The sequence below is a fragment of the Miscanthus floridulus genome, chromosome 6 (genome assembly GCF_019320115.1).
Source record: "Miscanthus floridulus cultivar M001 chromosome 6, ASM1932011v1, whole genome shotgun sequence".
Lineage (NCBI taxonomy): Eukaryota > Viridiplantae > Streptophyta > Magnoliopsida > Poales > Poaceae > Miscanthus > Miscanthus floridulus.
In genome coordinates this window covers 95052899-95067437 of record NC_089585.1, presented here as the reverse complement: position 1 = coordinate 95067437, position 14539 = coordinate 95052899, and the positions used below count along the sequence as shown (strand labels likewise).

Below are 14539 nucleotides of genomic sequence, written 5' to 3'. Positions count from 1 at the left end.
CCACCGAGGAGGGGGGATATTTAACTTTTTACCATCATAACGGATGACCACTCCTCGGATAGCAGGTTTAGAATTGGCGCTACGATTTTAGCAGCTGAGAGAGAAAATGATTCATTTTTACCACAATTGCTGGCGTGGCAAGCCACCTCAGCTGGCCAGCGTGGCAGGCGAAGGGAAAATGACCGCCCCTGCCTCTGCCCTCTCTATCCCTCCCCACGCGCGGCCCGGCCCACTCCAGTTCGCCCTTCCGCTCCTCCTTTCTTCTTCCTCCCGCTCTGCTCGCCGACGCCACCACCCAACGCCACCGCACACCCCGCCGCGCCCAACGCCGCCCCACACCGCGAGCCATGTCCTCCCCGAGCACCTTGGACGTGTCGTAGGAGGCGTGCATCCCGACGAAGAAGTAGTAGGCGAGCAGCGCCGCCGTCCAGATCAAGAACCGCATGAAGGACGCACCGTCGATGGATCCCAGCAGGAAGATGTTGATGAAGATGGACGCGGACGGCAGCCACGGCACGAGCGGCACCCCCACATCTTGGGCACACGCGCCTTGGGCACGCCCCACTGCAGGTACGCCGTGGCGGCGAGCCACGCGACGACCGTGACCACGTACGCCACCCACCCGCCGTCGCCGGAGCTCGTCATCCCCCAGTACGCGGCGGTGGCGGTGGACGAGGCGACGATGACGGCGAGGCAGGGCACCAGCCTGTTCCGGTCCGAAGCCGCAGTCTCACCGGCGACGTAGTAGCGGCGGACGAGCATGAAGATGAAGAGCGTGGAGATGGAGAGCAGGTTGGAGAGGATGCCGAGGTTAGTGAAGAGTGCGATGACGGCGGTGGCGACCATCATGACGACGGTGGTGTAGACTGGGGTGCGAACCTCAGGTGCACCTGCGCGAGGCACGGCGGCGCCATGTGCGTCCGCGCGATGTGGGTCAGGTACCTGGCCTGCCCAACGGCGCCGACGAGGAGCACGGTGGTCATGCCCTTGAGCGTGCCGAACGCCACGATGTACTTGGGCCAGTCCATGTCGACGGCGGTGAAGGCGACGCTGAAGGGCGCGTCGGCGTCGATCTCGTTGTAGGGCTGCATGAGGTAGAGCACCAGCGCCAGGAGGCAGTAGACGGCGGTGGTGAGCGTCATGGCGCCGACGAGCCCCACGGGGATGTCCCTGGCGGGGTTCCTCGTCTCCTCCGCCGTGGTGCTCACGGCGTTGAAGCCGATGTAGGCGAAGAAGAGCACGGCCGAGGCCGCGAAGATGCCCCGCTCGCGGTGGGGGCGGCGTTGGGCGCGGCGGGGTGTGCGGCGGCGTTGGGTGGCGGCGTCGACGAGCAGAGCGGGAGGAAGAAGAAAGGAGGAGCGGAAGGGCGAGCTTGAGTGGGCCGGGCCGCGCGTGGGGAGGGATAGAGAGGGCAGGGGCAGGGGCGGTCATTTTCCCTTCGCCTGCCACGCTGGCCAGCTGAGGTGGCGTGCCACGCCAGCAATTGTGGTAAAAATGTATCGTTTTTCTCTCTCAGCTGCTAAAATCGTAGCGCCAATTCTAAACCTGCTATACGAGGAGTGACCATCCGTTATGATGGTAAAAAGTTAAATATCCCGGGGGTTGTATCCGCCACTGCATGCTCTTAAGCTTTAATAAGTGGTCTAAAGTGCTCTCTAAAATGTAATCAATCTCATAAAAGACTATTTGACCACACAAATATGTTAAAGTGGTCTAAAATTTAGTACCCAACTAAACTTTTAGACCTAAAGAAATAAGACAAAGTACGCTAAGGGTCTAGTGGCCTCCGCCGTTGCTACAGCTACATCAATTTTTCAACCTATGCAAAGTACTCCATTTGTTCTAGAATAAGTGCTGATCTAAAACATCGAGGAGCCAATAAATTTTAAGTTTAGTTAAATTTATAGGAAACAATACAAACATTTGAATCTCTAAATAGGTTAAGTATAAAAATATATGACGTGATTAATCAATTATATCTATTTTGATGTCATAAATATTCATATTTTTTATATGTACTTAGTTAAATTCAAAAGAGTTTGACTTCTGAAAGCACGAGATGTGCATTAATTTTAGGACGGATGAATAGTTAAAACTCTGTAGCTGCAGTGAACCGGCTGTAAGTTGGAAATATGAAAAAAGAAACAAAAGTAGTTATTTGAAAAAAAAAATATTAATAGTATTATTACTTGAATAATGTATCACGCATCGAACAAATAAACGAAGAATTTCTGCACACTAAAAAAATATTTACGATACTCTAGTGAAATAAAAGCATCTGGAAACCGATGAAGATTTTATCAGGAACGAAAATTTGCTGCAGCGAACAGAGCCGGCTCGCTCCGAGCAACAAGCCAACAACCGCCGTATTGCTCTCCGCTCGCCTCGTAGACACGTGGCTGACTTCGCCAACTTGGCATGTGCATCTGCCAAGTTCCAGAAGCCACGCCACCGATCGTGAGTGTTTGATTATCCATCAATCGAGCATTCGGGCAGTATCCATCCAACTATCCATAAAAGGCGACCTGAGAGCAGAGAGAGGCCAGATCGGACGAGCGTTCTGGCAGTCGTTGTAGATCTTGAGCTTGCACCAACTACAGCTAAAGCACTACTAGCAGCGGCGGGAGTGGACGACCGGACGACGATGGCTGCGCCAGCGCCGCATGAGGGGCAGGAGCAGCAGGGTGGCCACCACCAGCAGAGGCTGCAGAAGGTGATGGTGGCGGTGGACGAGAGCGAGTGCAGCCGCCACGCGCTGGAGTGGGTGCTGCGGAACCTGGCGCCCACGCTGGCGCCGCCGCTACTGGTGCTCACCGTGCAGCCGCCCTTCCCCCTTGGATATGTCTCCGCCGCGTCCTTTGGCGCACCTCGTACGTATTGCCTGATGTCTCATTTTTTTTTCTTTGCTCTCTCCATCCCGATATCGGTTGAATGGGATGATTCGATTGATTATTTGATTTGTTAGTGGGCACCGTTCCTCCGGTAGCGCCGGAGCTCATGAAGTCGATGCAGGAGCAGCAGAGGCAGCTCACGCAGGCGCTCCTCGACAAGGCCAGGGCCATCTGCGCTGAGCATGGGGTATGTGCAGATCCGGTTTCCTTTTCGCCAAGTGTTTTTACTCGGCTGATTTCTTAGTCTAGCTGTAGTTTTTTTTTTTTGAACTTCTACGGAGTAGGTCACAGCTAGACTTAGTTGTTTCTTAGCTAGAGCCATGAGAGATTCAGGTTGCAACGTTTAACAAAGAGAGAGAAAGACTGGTATGGATTGAGGCATTGAGCGGATTTTGTTTACCTTACTCCAGACTGCAGTAGTGTTTGTTCTGTACATATTCAGTATTGTCATTTCCTTGCAACAATCTGCCATTACCGTCCTACCCCTGTTTGAATTGCAGGTAGTTGTAGCTAGCATTACCATTGCCATTACAACTCTACCCCTGTTTGAATTGCATTGCAGGTTGCTGTAGAGACAATTGTTGAGGTAGGAGATGCAAAAGAGGTGATCTGTGAAGCAGCTGAGAAGAAAAATGTTGATCTGCTAGTTCTTGGAAGCCACAGTCGTGGGCCAATACAAAGGTATATATCTTGAATTTCGTTGTTATATGTGTTTATTTTCCAAGTCGACAGCGCAAAGTAATTGGTAGTCGTATTTTTGTGTGAGTTTACTTTTGTGAATATAATCAGATATTCTCAAGTTCTATTGATAGTTAAACAACAATATTCTGCATTTGACTGAAACGGGAAAGGAACTTGCAAAGTCATTGCGCGGGCGAGAAGAGCGCAAGTTGCATAGATGAATGGAACGATATACTCGCATTGCTAGTTAATCAAATATAGTACTTTGCAAAGTTCATTTCTGAAGAAGGCTGAGACACATTCCAGTTCTGGCTTACTGATCAGGAAGCCTTTTTTAGCCCATATCCTAGCTCTGGCTTAATGAGCCAATGAGACAGGTATCTTGGTTAGGACATTTCTTCAATTTCACTACTACATACTGACAGTGGTAAGTTCTTTTCTCCACATTCCAAAATTGTTCTTTGTTTAAGTCACAGTCACTCGAGCATTATACTGGGCGGCAGTTAACACAAACCATTTCTATCAAGTTCTGCTTTGAGTAACGATTCCTCCATAGAGACCCAATATAACTTGAAGAAAATAGTGTGTTCCATGAATTGGCTTCCTGTTACACGCCACATCGGACCCATCAAGAACAATCCTGAGCACTTGGTCATCCATTTTCTGACCACTATCCTTTATCGTCGCTGAAGGTTGTTTCTTGGGAGCGTCAGCAACTACTGTGTACATCATTCTAAGCGTCCAGTTCTTGTTGTGAAGAACCAAGGCTGAAGGTTCCTGAACAAATCAACTCCCTGGTCTGGTCGTCCTAATTACGTTCCGGTATTTATCGACATATTTGTAATGTAAGTATTACTTAGCCTGGCAAATAAAAGTAGCTTGCTTCTGGGAGGGCCGAAGCTGGCAAACGAGGGTTTTTCCCCTCTTGTCACTGTGTCTTGCTTCCGGCCTGGCATATATACATTCTGGTCTTGCAGAGTTGTAAATAAGAACTACTATGAACTTTGTGCGCATTTATGGTTGATGTCAGTTACGGAGTATTCTGTTATGGCCTGTGTGTTCATACACATCTTTGGGTACTCTCAAAATATATTCGTTTTCCATTGACATCACAAAGTAAACACCATTTGTACACTTATATACTGCAAAAGGCCCATGAAAGGTCAGGAACTCAGGACCGGCCCTGCCTAACAGTAGCAGTGGGCAGCCATATTCAGCACCTCGAATCGGCTGTAAAGAGAAGAGGACGGTGCCGCTTCATCTCCTGCTGACTGTTGCCGGTACTAGGCCGGTCGCCACTGCAGCAGGGAGCATGTTGATTTGCTTTTGGATTATGGTGAGAAAACAAGATTGTAGCCTCACCTAATATGATTTCAATAGCAGTTTATTACAAATACGCATTACATTACAGATATGAAAAGAGTGTGGAATCAGGATGCACCAGGAGGTAAGTATAAAGCAACAGGTGCCAGCTTAACATTAACTCACACCTCAGGGTGACTTGAACATTAACTTACAGACGCTCAGGCTAACACCACACATGAAGCAGCTTAACTTATGCTTACAAACGCACAGCTTAAATACGGGTATGCAACAGATAGGATTGTTTCCCATAACTACCTCCTTATTGTGTTCCAAGTTGCATATATTGGGCACACCTGCATCCAGAGGAAGAGGCCTGTTGCACAACATATTCCTACCTTGCAGGGCAGATCGGCTGGAGGTTATCGTGGAGTGCAGGGCCGCTCTGCAGAGTTCATGGAGATCCTCACTAATAACGGCGACGAAAAAACTTTGGGGGGACAGAGCTCATCTATGGCAACATCACAGAGATGGTTTAATTCCAAATTCTTTGGATCAGCACCTTTGAGTTGATAGATTAAACCAGCTTTCTCCTTAAATATGTTGAATCGGTAGCCCTTGTCCACACTGCTACGTGCCACGTTGAAGTAGCTACACCACCGATTGTACAAGGCCCACAAGGTTTGCTCCGACTTAAGGTCCTTTACATCAAAGGGCATACCTTCTTTGTCTGACCTGATGTCCAAATTGAAGAGGGGTCCAAGTCCAACTGGGCGCCCTCTGTTGGAGCTGAAGAAGCGATACGCTTCTTGGATGGGTAGGTGTGCTTCCTCGTCGTTGAACTTCGAGGGGCGGGTGGAGGGAGGCGCTGCTCCGACAGGGAGGATGGTTAACGCCGCCGCGTGAGTGGGCTGCGGCGACAGCAGAACCGCGAGAGGCGGCGGCTGTGGCGACAGGGGAATCGCGAGAGGCGGCGGCCGCCGCCGCGGCCGCGCGGGAGGAAGCGGCCGCACGCGAGGCGGCCCGGGCGAGCTTCCACGCGACGGATGGCATAGCGTCGTAGCGAGGGCAGAGGGAGGCGTGGGGTAGATCCGGCGGAGCGGGGCGGCCGGGCGGATCCGGCGGAGGAGGGGGACCGGCTAGGCGGCTCCGGGGAGGCGGAGGGAGGGCGCAGGCTGGGTTGGGGACCAGCATGTTGATTTGTCATTATTGTTTGGTTATTAAGACTTGCAATTGAGCCAAACTCTGCACCAAATTACATGCCGTGGAAGCTCAAAGACAATAGATACAGCCATAATTAAAGGTGGAAAAAAGAGAGACAGCAAATGCATAGAGATTCTTTGATTTTGATATCATATATGACGTCCACCGTACATTATTTAGATTATTGGCACCCATGGTTTGAATATCTGGCGTCATATTCGTGGACCCTAAGGTTTCAATGTCCCATGCGATGGTCGACGTTCCAAGGACGGCGGATGACATGTGGGGTTGCAAAGGGGGCAGTTGGCCCTGCACTCGTCCATGCATCACTAGGTAGACACCACACAGCAGTAGCAATCGTCCGGCTTACCACAGCCAGTCGCGCGGCACCATATCACAGTGACCGTGTTGGCATCTTGTGAGGTTGACCATCGCGGTATCAGTACTTCCGTTGGCAAGGTTATTCGAACTGGGCTCTATTGTATGCTTCTAGTAGCCTCAAGGTCAAGGCGACCTGCTGCGATGTTATGTGTTGATCAGTGCTATAATATAGTGCCAAAAAAATTAATGGCAAGACAAAGATATGATGAACACTTACATTTTGCAGGCGATGCAAAGAGCACGACGGACAAGAATACAGCCGTCACGTTCACGAAACAGCTGCAGGACCTGCCCCTCATTTTGATGTTACACATGAGTAAGAACTGGACAAAAATAATAACGGTGAATCTAGCAGTGCAAAGTTTATAATATGATAGTTTGAAGTAATGAACCTAGTAGTACATAGTTTGTAATGTGATTTTCAAAGTTTATAGGTTCTGAGTATAAAGTGTTGAATCTTACACTACAAAGCTTATAATGTGATAGTTCAAAGTTCTAAACCTAGCGGTACAAAGTCAGTTTTTTTTCCTGAGTTATCATCTTTTTATATTGGTCAAAAATCAGTCCACCTAGAGGACAACCCAAATCTTCAGACAAAATGAACAGCTCAGAATCTAACAGATATGAAAAACAATTTCTGTCGACGGAAATATAGCAATTTTCAAAAAAATGATGCCTTGCCACAGGCTTAAACTAAATATAGACCATAAATATGGTTAAAAAAAATCTCTGAAAGAGGTGCAGGTAGACGAATGTTTGAATTCATTTCTTTATCACGAATGTTTTAATTAAGTCTATCAAATTTAAATTAAAAGAAAAAAGAACTTTTGAATACCCCGAAATGAACGTGTCTCCCAGCGGCCTGGAAAAAATTTCAGTACGGACCATCCATATGGAAATATGGTGGGGACGTGTGGCTCATGAGGTACGTGGTTTCCTGTCCGCATGTTAAAAATAGTATGATGGCCACCTACCGGCTGCACAATCCGCGACGTGGATGGTCCTCCCCCAATTTTTTTTCCGGAGAAGGGGAGCGGCGGTAGGAGAGAGACGGAAGCCCACTAGGATAGAAGGCGTATACCGTATAGAATCGGGGTGGGCTCATGCTCTCTCTCATCCCCCCATCTGCTACTACAATGTCGCTCCATCGGCACGCAACCGACCGGCCACATTGCCGTCCCTAGTGGCATTGGTGGTGTTCCGTCGGTTGCCGCCATCTCTCCGGTGGTGGCGCCGGTGAGGGTGGCAAGTCGGGAGGAGGCTGGCGACGAGACCAAGGCGGATCGTGAAGGGTGGTGGAGTAGAGTTGCGCTGCTTGTGCAGTGTACAGGTGACACTTAAGCGAGAGACCTTGTGGTAGAAATGGCGGACGCCGGAACTGAAAAGGGAGGGTGAAAAGAAACGCGCGGACCGCGGAGACGACGCCAGTTTGGCCGAGAGCGGGTGGATGATTGCCTTGCTCGCCCCCAGATGCACAAGTCACCAGCTGTGCGTGTCCAAGATGACGCGACGTGACTTCACAGAGGAGGAAGCCCCCACCCGCTTTTGCTTGCTTACCATGTGTTTAGTTTGGATATGCGTAGGAGACGCAGTGAATACAGCCGCAGCACCGAGGCCCGAGCGCGTGAGCCGCGACGGTCGCAGCATTGGGGTCGTCGGAGTCCGAGCGCGCGAGCCGTGCCGGCCAAAGCATTGGGGTCGCCGGGGCACGAGCGCGCGAGCCGTGTGCCGGCCACAGCGTCGAGAGATTGAGAGAGAGAGAGGAGCGTTTGGTTGGGGTAACTTATACTTGGCCATGCAGCCCGAGGCACGACGGCACGGCACGAAGCCTGTTTTTTTAGCCCGACACGAGCACGGCACGACCCGATGACTTGCGGGCCCAGGCTGGCCTGGCCCAAGGGAGCAGGCCGTGCCTAGGCCGCTGCTCAGGCCCGTGGGCTAGCACGGCACGGCCCGGCCTGAGACAGCTGGCCCGACAGCGGCCCAGCCACCCCCCCTTCGGCCCTCCCCCTCCTGGCCTCCTCCCCTCCCACTCCCGGCCTCTCCATGGCCCAGTGCGCTGCTCGGCCCAGCCGCCCCGCCTCCCCCCGCTCCTCATATATAAGCCGCACGCCGCGGCCGTGACGGCTCTCACACCCCGAACCCTAGCTCATTTCTCGTCTCTCTCGCCTCACCTCGCTCTCGGCTCTTGCCCTCGCGGTCTCGCCTCCGTCCTCCCCGACTCCAGCGAGGTGACCTCGACGCCTCCCCCCTCCTCATATATAAGCGCACGCCGTGGCCGCGGTGACTCTCACACCCTGAACCCTTGCTCATTTCCTCGCCTCGCCTCGCTCTCGGGTATCACAGTCTCCGTCCTCCCCGACTCCGGTGAGGTGACCTCGACGATCCACCTACCGCCGGTGAGCAGCTCTCTACTCTTCCTACCTGATCCCCTCCCTATTCCCTCTCCGCCTCTCCCTTCTCCCTCTCCCTATCTCCCCTCTAGATCTCGTTGATTATGTGAGTTGGTTGTCTCTGTTTGTCCCTCCTTCGCCGTCCGCTGTCGTTGCTGACTGAGTGTCGTCTTCTCTCTCGTCTTCTTCTCCGACACCGGGCTCCGGCTGCGTAGGTGAAACCCTAACCCTAACCCTAACCCTAACCCTAACCATGTTCTAATTTCTTCTTTTTCTTTCAATGTATGCTTCTAATTTCTTCTTCTTCCATTGTTTCGCAGGTCGGTAGCCGATGCATCGTCTTCTAGCTGTGGCTTAGAGCGAGCAAGGCGGCCACCCGCACCATCGAGGAATGGGGCTGGAGAGGCGGCCATGGCCGACGAGGATGGCCTCCTATCGGTTGGCCTGGCCTCAGACGGCGAGAACAATGACGACACTCAAGCCGACGCTGCTACGTTGTTCGGTATCGATCTTGGGGATGGCTCTGCTGCTCCGATCGATGTGGACGCGGACAGTGGCGAAGGGGCGACGGCGATTGCGAACTCCAATGGCTCTGCTCCTTCGGTTGCTGGTACAGGTAACAATAGTAAGCGTAAATCGTCTGTGTGGGCTGATTTTGAGGAGATCTATGAGGTTATTAATGGTTCTAGAATTTGCACCAAGGCTGTTTGCAAGATGTGCAAATCTACCTTGTCTACTAGATCTGCTACTAGCACTGGTCACTTAAAAAGGCACCAAAAATCATGTAGGATTAAAACTGATCAACGTGCTAGGGTTCAATCTAGGCTTTCATACAATCCTGATGGTTCTATTTATAACTAGGATTATAAACCTAAAGTTGCTAGATCTGAATTATGTTGTTTGATTGCTAAGCTTGATCTGCCTTTAGGAATTGGTGAGACTGATGCTTGGGAAGAATACATTGTTAGAGCTCATAATCCTAGGTTTGTTAAGGTCTCTAGACAGACCACCACTAGAGATCTTGGCAAACTTTTTAATGAACAACGTAATATAATTAAGAACGGTGTGTTGTCTGGTGCTTCTTCTGTTGGTCTGACATCAGACATTTGGTCTGGTAATGCAAAGGAAGACTATATCAGTGTTGTTGCTCATTATGTGACTGCTGACTGGGAGTTGTAGAAAAAGGTAATTGGTCTCTGCTTGATTGAGGTAAAACATATTGGTGAGAATATTGCAGAAAAAGTTGCTTGTGTGATTGAAGAATTTGGTTTGCTTGACAAGGTGTTCTCTGTTACTCTTGACAATGCTTCTTCCAATGCTAAGGCTATGAAAACATTGACACCTATGTTTGCTGGTTATCTGGGTTCTGAACCTGCACCTACACCTTCATATCCTAATAAGGTTAAGTATCATCTTATGCATCAATGTTGTGCTTGCCATATTATTAATCTGATAGTAAAATCTGGCTTAAAAAGGTTCAAACCTTACACTGAGGATTTCAGAACTGCTATTAACTTTTTGAATTCATCTAATCAAAGGATTGCTTTGTTCAAGAACTTTTGCATTGCTAAGGGTGTTAGACCTAGAAAGTTTGGTTTGGATATGGATGTTAGATGGAATGCTACATATCTTATGCTTAAACACCTGCTTCCATATAAGGATGTTTTTTCTGTGTTCATTAATTCCAACTATGGCTCAACATTGTTAACTGCAAGTCACTGGTATATTGCTGATGAAATATTTGAATTCCTAGAAGTTTTTTATGACTCCACAGTCACTCTTTCTGGTGTTTACTATCCAACTTGTCCACTTATTCTGCACCATCTGCTAGATATTATAACTCATTTGCATGAAAGTTCAAAGGATCAGAATCTGTTTTCTATTGTCTATCCTATGAAGCTTAAATACCTAAAATACTGGAAGGACATACCTCTGCTATATTCATTTGCATTCATTCTTGATCCTAGAGGTAAAATGAGAGGTTTATTTAATGTTCTTACCATAATGCAACAAAAAACTAGTTTTGACTATAGTTCTTATTATGGTATTGTGAAAACTAAAATTTTCAAGTTGTTTAACAAGTATGAAGAAAAGTTTGGTGCAGCTAGGTCTCAAAGGAGGGCTGCACAACCTGCAAGCATCACAGGTAAGAGGAAGCAGGCATGGGGAAGAATTTTTAGAGGCCCTGGAGCATCTGGTGTTGTTGGACCTTCCCCTGCCTCTGCTCCTAGTCCTTGTTTATCTACTTCTACTGCTGCTTGTGAGCTATCTGCTTATCTGGACAGTGACAATGTCACTGCATATGAGGATGAATTTGATCTACTTCTCTGGTGGCGTGACCATAAGCTAACATATCCAGTGCTTTCTATCATGGCTAGAGACATTATGTCAGTTCCTATTTCAATAGTGTCTTCAGAATCTTGTTTCAGCTTGACAGGAAGAATACTTGAGGAGCGGCGCTGTCGACTATTGCCTGAACATGTGGAGATGCTTGCTTACATAAAAGATTGGGAGCTAGGTGAAAGAAGACTGCAACATGATGTTGACAACCAAGAACTGGTAGACTCCTTCGAGCATCTCTATCTTAATGAAGATGCATCTACTTCTGGGGCTCCTTCTACTAGCATATCTGCATCTGTGGCTTCTGCATCTGGTGGCTCTTGAGTTGAGAGTTGAGATTGAGACAGTGAGAGTGTGAGACTTGAGAGGTGAGCTAAGAGCCTAAGACTTGATTATTGTGGTAGAACCTCCTAAATTATAGGGCCCACATGCACCTGTCACTGTCCAACGACCTTTGACATCTATGCATATGTTTCCAGTAACTTAAGAAGACTGTCGGGTGTCCTCGGGGAATCCCGAATCATCCACGATTTCCGAGCAGGATCATATTACAGAGTCATTGCAGTATAACAACATTTATTCAAATATCAACACTAGAGTAAAAACAGCGGAAGTCTTACGATAACATAGTTTACAAACCAGTTGTTTCAAACCTTACAAACTAAGTTTGGTAATTATTACAAACCATAGTAGTAGTGGAGTGGCATAATTAACATAAACATAACACACAAAATAAACATCCTGCCCAAGGATCACGCATTTACTTCTCATCGTCAGAACAAACGATAGTCATGCAGCACGATCCAAAACAGATCTGCTCATGAGGCTCACCTACAACAAGGGTCAACGAACCCTGAGTATAAAAGTACTCAACAAGACTTAACCAAAATATTAACTGATAACTCAAGAATGCAGGCTCAGGGATTCAAGGTATAGCTTTAACAATAATCAAAGTTCTTTTGTGTAAAAGCTCTTTAACAAAATTCTTTATAAAGGAAACTTCATAAAAATCATATACAAAGCTGACACGATCCGTGTTGAGATCATGAAACTTCATATCCAACACCTTCACAAGCCTTATTCGAGTTCCAGTTATTAATCTACGATGATGAACAGTGAGTTGAGTCTCCATAACCGAGGAGCAACGACGATTCGAACCGATTATAAATCTAGCTGGGAATTCCAGACCACACGACATATGCAGGTCCCCGACCTACATATACCAACCTGCACTCAGATTCTCTAAAATAAGAACGGGTCCACGCCACCCGAGAATACAGTACTCCACCATTCCAGCACATGGCCACGTGGGTACACGCTATTCCCGCCATCTCTCCACTCCCAGTGCGCGAGTAGCCATTCTCGTATTAGAATCGCCAAGTTAAGGCTTACCGGAGTATGTGGTTAGTACTACAAAGTCTCACCTCATGCAATTCAACAACGGTACGGACCTTAATCGACACAGACGGAAAGTACCCACTCACAAGACCTCCATGTCTTGTGGCTCCCATACACCGAGTCCGCCCGATCTCGATTTATTACTTCACATCCTCATATTTCATGATAACATAAGTAACCAAAGATCCATTTAAAACTCGCAGGTGACAGGTAATCACCCGACTAAGCATGACTAAACATAACTAATCATTTACGAATAAAACAGGTAATCAAGGTAGATATGGAAAAGCAAGATTGGTAATGCACCAATTAGGTTTCTACTTGACTCCTAATCACTTAATGCACTATAGAAAAGCAAAAGCGAAATTAATTTGTAAAACACAAGGTAGGGTTGTATGCATCTGGGGCTTGCCTTCGTTGACGGAAAAGTCCGGTTCCTGCGACGTTTCACAAGTATTCGATCCGACCTCAACAGACGGACTAACCTCCTTAGCAACTTGATTAACTACCATGTGTTCACCTTCGTTCACTACATGTAGTAACAATGCTATATTTAACATGATGCGGAATACGAAATATGATGCTTGATGATAGATGCAAAGATTAATAATTTGAATACAACTTTTCTTCGCGGTACAGTTGTAAGTCAAACAAACTAAATCTTTTTCGTAACACATACATCAATTGCCAAGGATCATTATCAACTAATGACCCAAGGACATCACTCAATCAAAAATTCAAACAAAACCTAAATCATTAAAGGTTACTATTTGCTTTTATGAATTAATTAATTAATTAAGAATTATGAAATAAATCAACTTATTCCAATTGACCTCAAAATTTTTGTAAATGTTTATCACATGATAAATAAGTGGAAAAACAATTTTCATAATTTTTGGATAAATAAATAAGCCTAGAAAAATCATGGAAATCCATTTATTAATAAATTGAGCAATTTTCATCACATTCAAAAGTGCTGGAAAATAACATTTCATATTTTTCTTAAATAATATACATCACAGAGAGGTCACACAAAAATTTTCATAATTTTTGGAGCTCTAAATAAATCTACACAAAAATAACAAATTACATAACTATTCATTCAAATATGAAAATAGAAAAATCCCATTTGAACGCTGAGTCACTGACAAACGGACCCCACTTGTCATCTTCAACCTCCAGCGCTGACTCCGGCGACACGCGCGCTGACCGGCGATTCCTTACCGCCGGTGAGACCAACAACGACGGCGAAGGTACTAACATGATCACTGCACCACGGCGTAACGATTTGTGGCACAAACACGACTGATTACAGCCTGGACTGAGCACTATGCCGGCCATGGCGGCTACGATGGCACGGCCGCGCTACGCTGGCAACGTGAAACCAGTAGAGCTTAAGCAAAGTGATGAGGACATCACTCCTTTGGATATAATAGTTGATCCTCCAACCGTCATGCAAGGTCCAATGACCCGGGCTCAAATGCGTCAACTCAATTTACAGGTGAGCTCGTTCTTAAGCGATCCTTTTCATACTTTTGAGAATAGACTACTACCTAATGATGTTATTTTGCTTAGGAACATTGGAGAGGGTCAAGAGGGACTAAGAGGACGTGGAGGAGGTGATGATGACCAGCAAGGACGTCCAACACAAGCCGGAGGCCCAATCCAACACGAATTCGAGTCTGCCTCGGCCTCCAGGACCAGTCTGCCTTAAACTGGTCGCCCAGGATGCATCCGGACTCCGTTTTCGATGATCCACATATGGATGGAAAGCTAATTTGATAAGGAAGCCAATCTAAGTGGTTTCACGTCAAAAGCTGTTTGGAATCAACAGGAATCGTCAAAACAAGTCAGCATCCAGAATCTACCAGGGTGCTGCGACACCGTCTTTTGGTCTGTTGGACCACGTATCGAGTTTGGACCCATTAGGGGCGCGTCCAGGGGTCTTGC

General features: G+C 47.6%; 2 protein-coding genes and 1 pseudogene across 3 annotated transcripts; 2 read left to right on the top strand and 1 right to left on the bottom strand.

Annotated features, from left to right (window-relative positions):
* Positions 1 to 79: 79 nt before the first annotated feature.
* On the bottom strand, positions 80 to 2209 carry LOC136460845 (cationic amino acid transporter 1-like; annotated as a pseudogene).
* A 260-nt stretch (positions 2210 to 2469) lies between these two features.
* On the top strand, positions 2470 to 9858 carry LOC136456354 (universal stress protein A-like protein). 2 transcript variants are annotated; one of them, XM_066456188.1, is made up of 5 exons: positions 2470 to 2870; positions 2966 to 3078; positions 3454 to 3572; positions 6685 to 6774; positions 9172 to 9858. In XM_066456188.1, the coding sequence occupies exons 1-5, from the start codon at positions 2645 to 2647 to the stop codon at positions 9710 to 9712; spliced, it is 1089 nt and encodes a 362-aa protein (XP_066312285.1). In that variant the 5' UTR covers positions 2470 to 2644; the 3' UTR covers positions 9713 to 9858. The 2 variants fall into 2 exon arrangements, with proteins under 2 accessions (XP_066312285.1, XP_066312286.1); XM_066456189.1 differs by lacking the exons at positions 6685 to 6774; positions 9172 to 9858 and adding an exon at positions 4265 to 4620 and having other exon boundaries at positions 2492 to 2870.
* A 319-nt stretch (positions 9859 to 10177) lies between these two features.
* LOC136460843 (zinc finger BED domain-containing protein RICESLEEPER 2-like) lies at positions 10178 to 11515 on the top strand. Its single transcript, XM_066460393.1, has one exon. The coding sequence runs from the start codon at positions 10178 to 10180 to the stop codon at positions 11513 to 11515; it is 1338 nt and encodes a 445-aa protein (XP_066316490.1).
* The last annotated feature ends 3024 nt before the right edge of the window (positions 11516 to 14539 follow it).

Bases quoted from the DNA above. Each gene is read 5' to 3' on its own strand.
- LOC136456354 (XM_066456188.1), top strand. From the start codon at position 2,645: ATGGCTGCGCCAGCGCCGCATGAGGGGCAGGAGCAGCAGGGTGGCCAC. The intron at 3,079-3,453 runs GTATGTGCAGAT...ATTGCATTGCAG, and splicing joins CCATCTGCGCTGAGCATGGG to GTTGCTGTAGAGACAATTGT. The intron at 3,573-6,684 runs GTATATATCTTG...TACATTTTGCAG, and splicing joins AGTCGTGGGCCAATACAAAG to GCGATGCAAAGAGCACGACG.
- LOC136460843 (XM_066460393.1), top strand. From the start codon at position 10,178: ATGAAAACATTGACACCTATGTTTGCTGGTTATCTGGGTTCTGAACCT.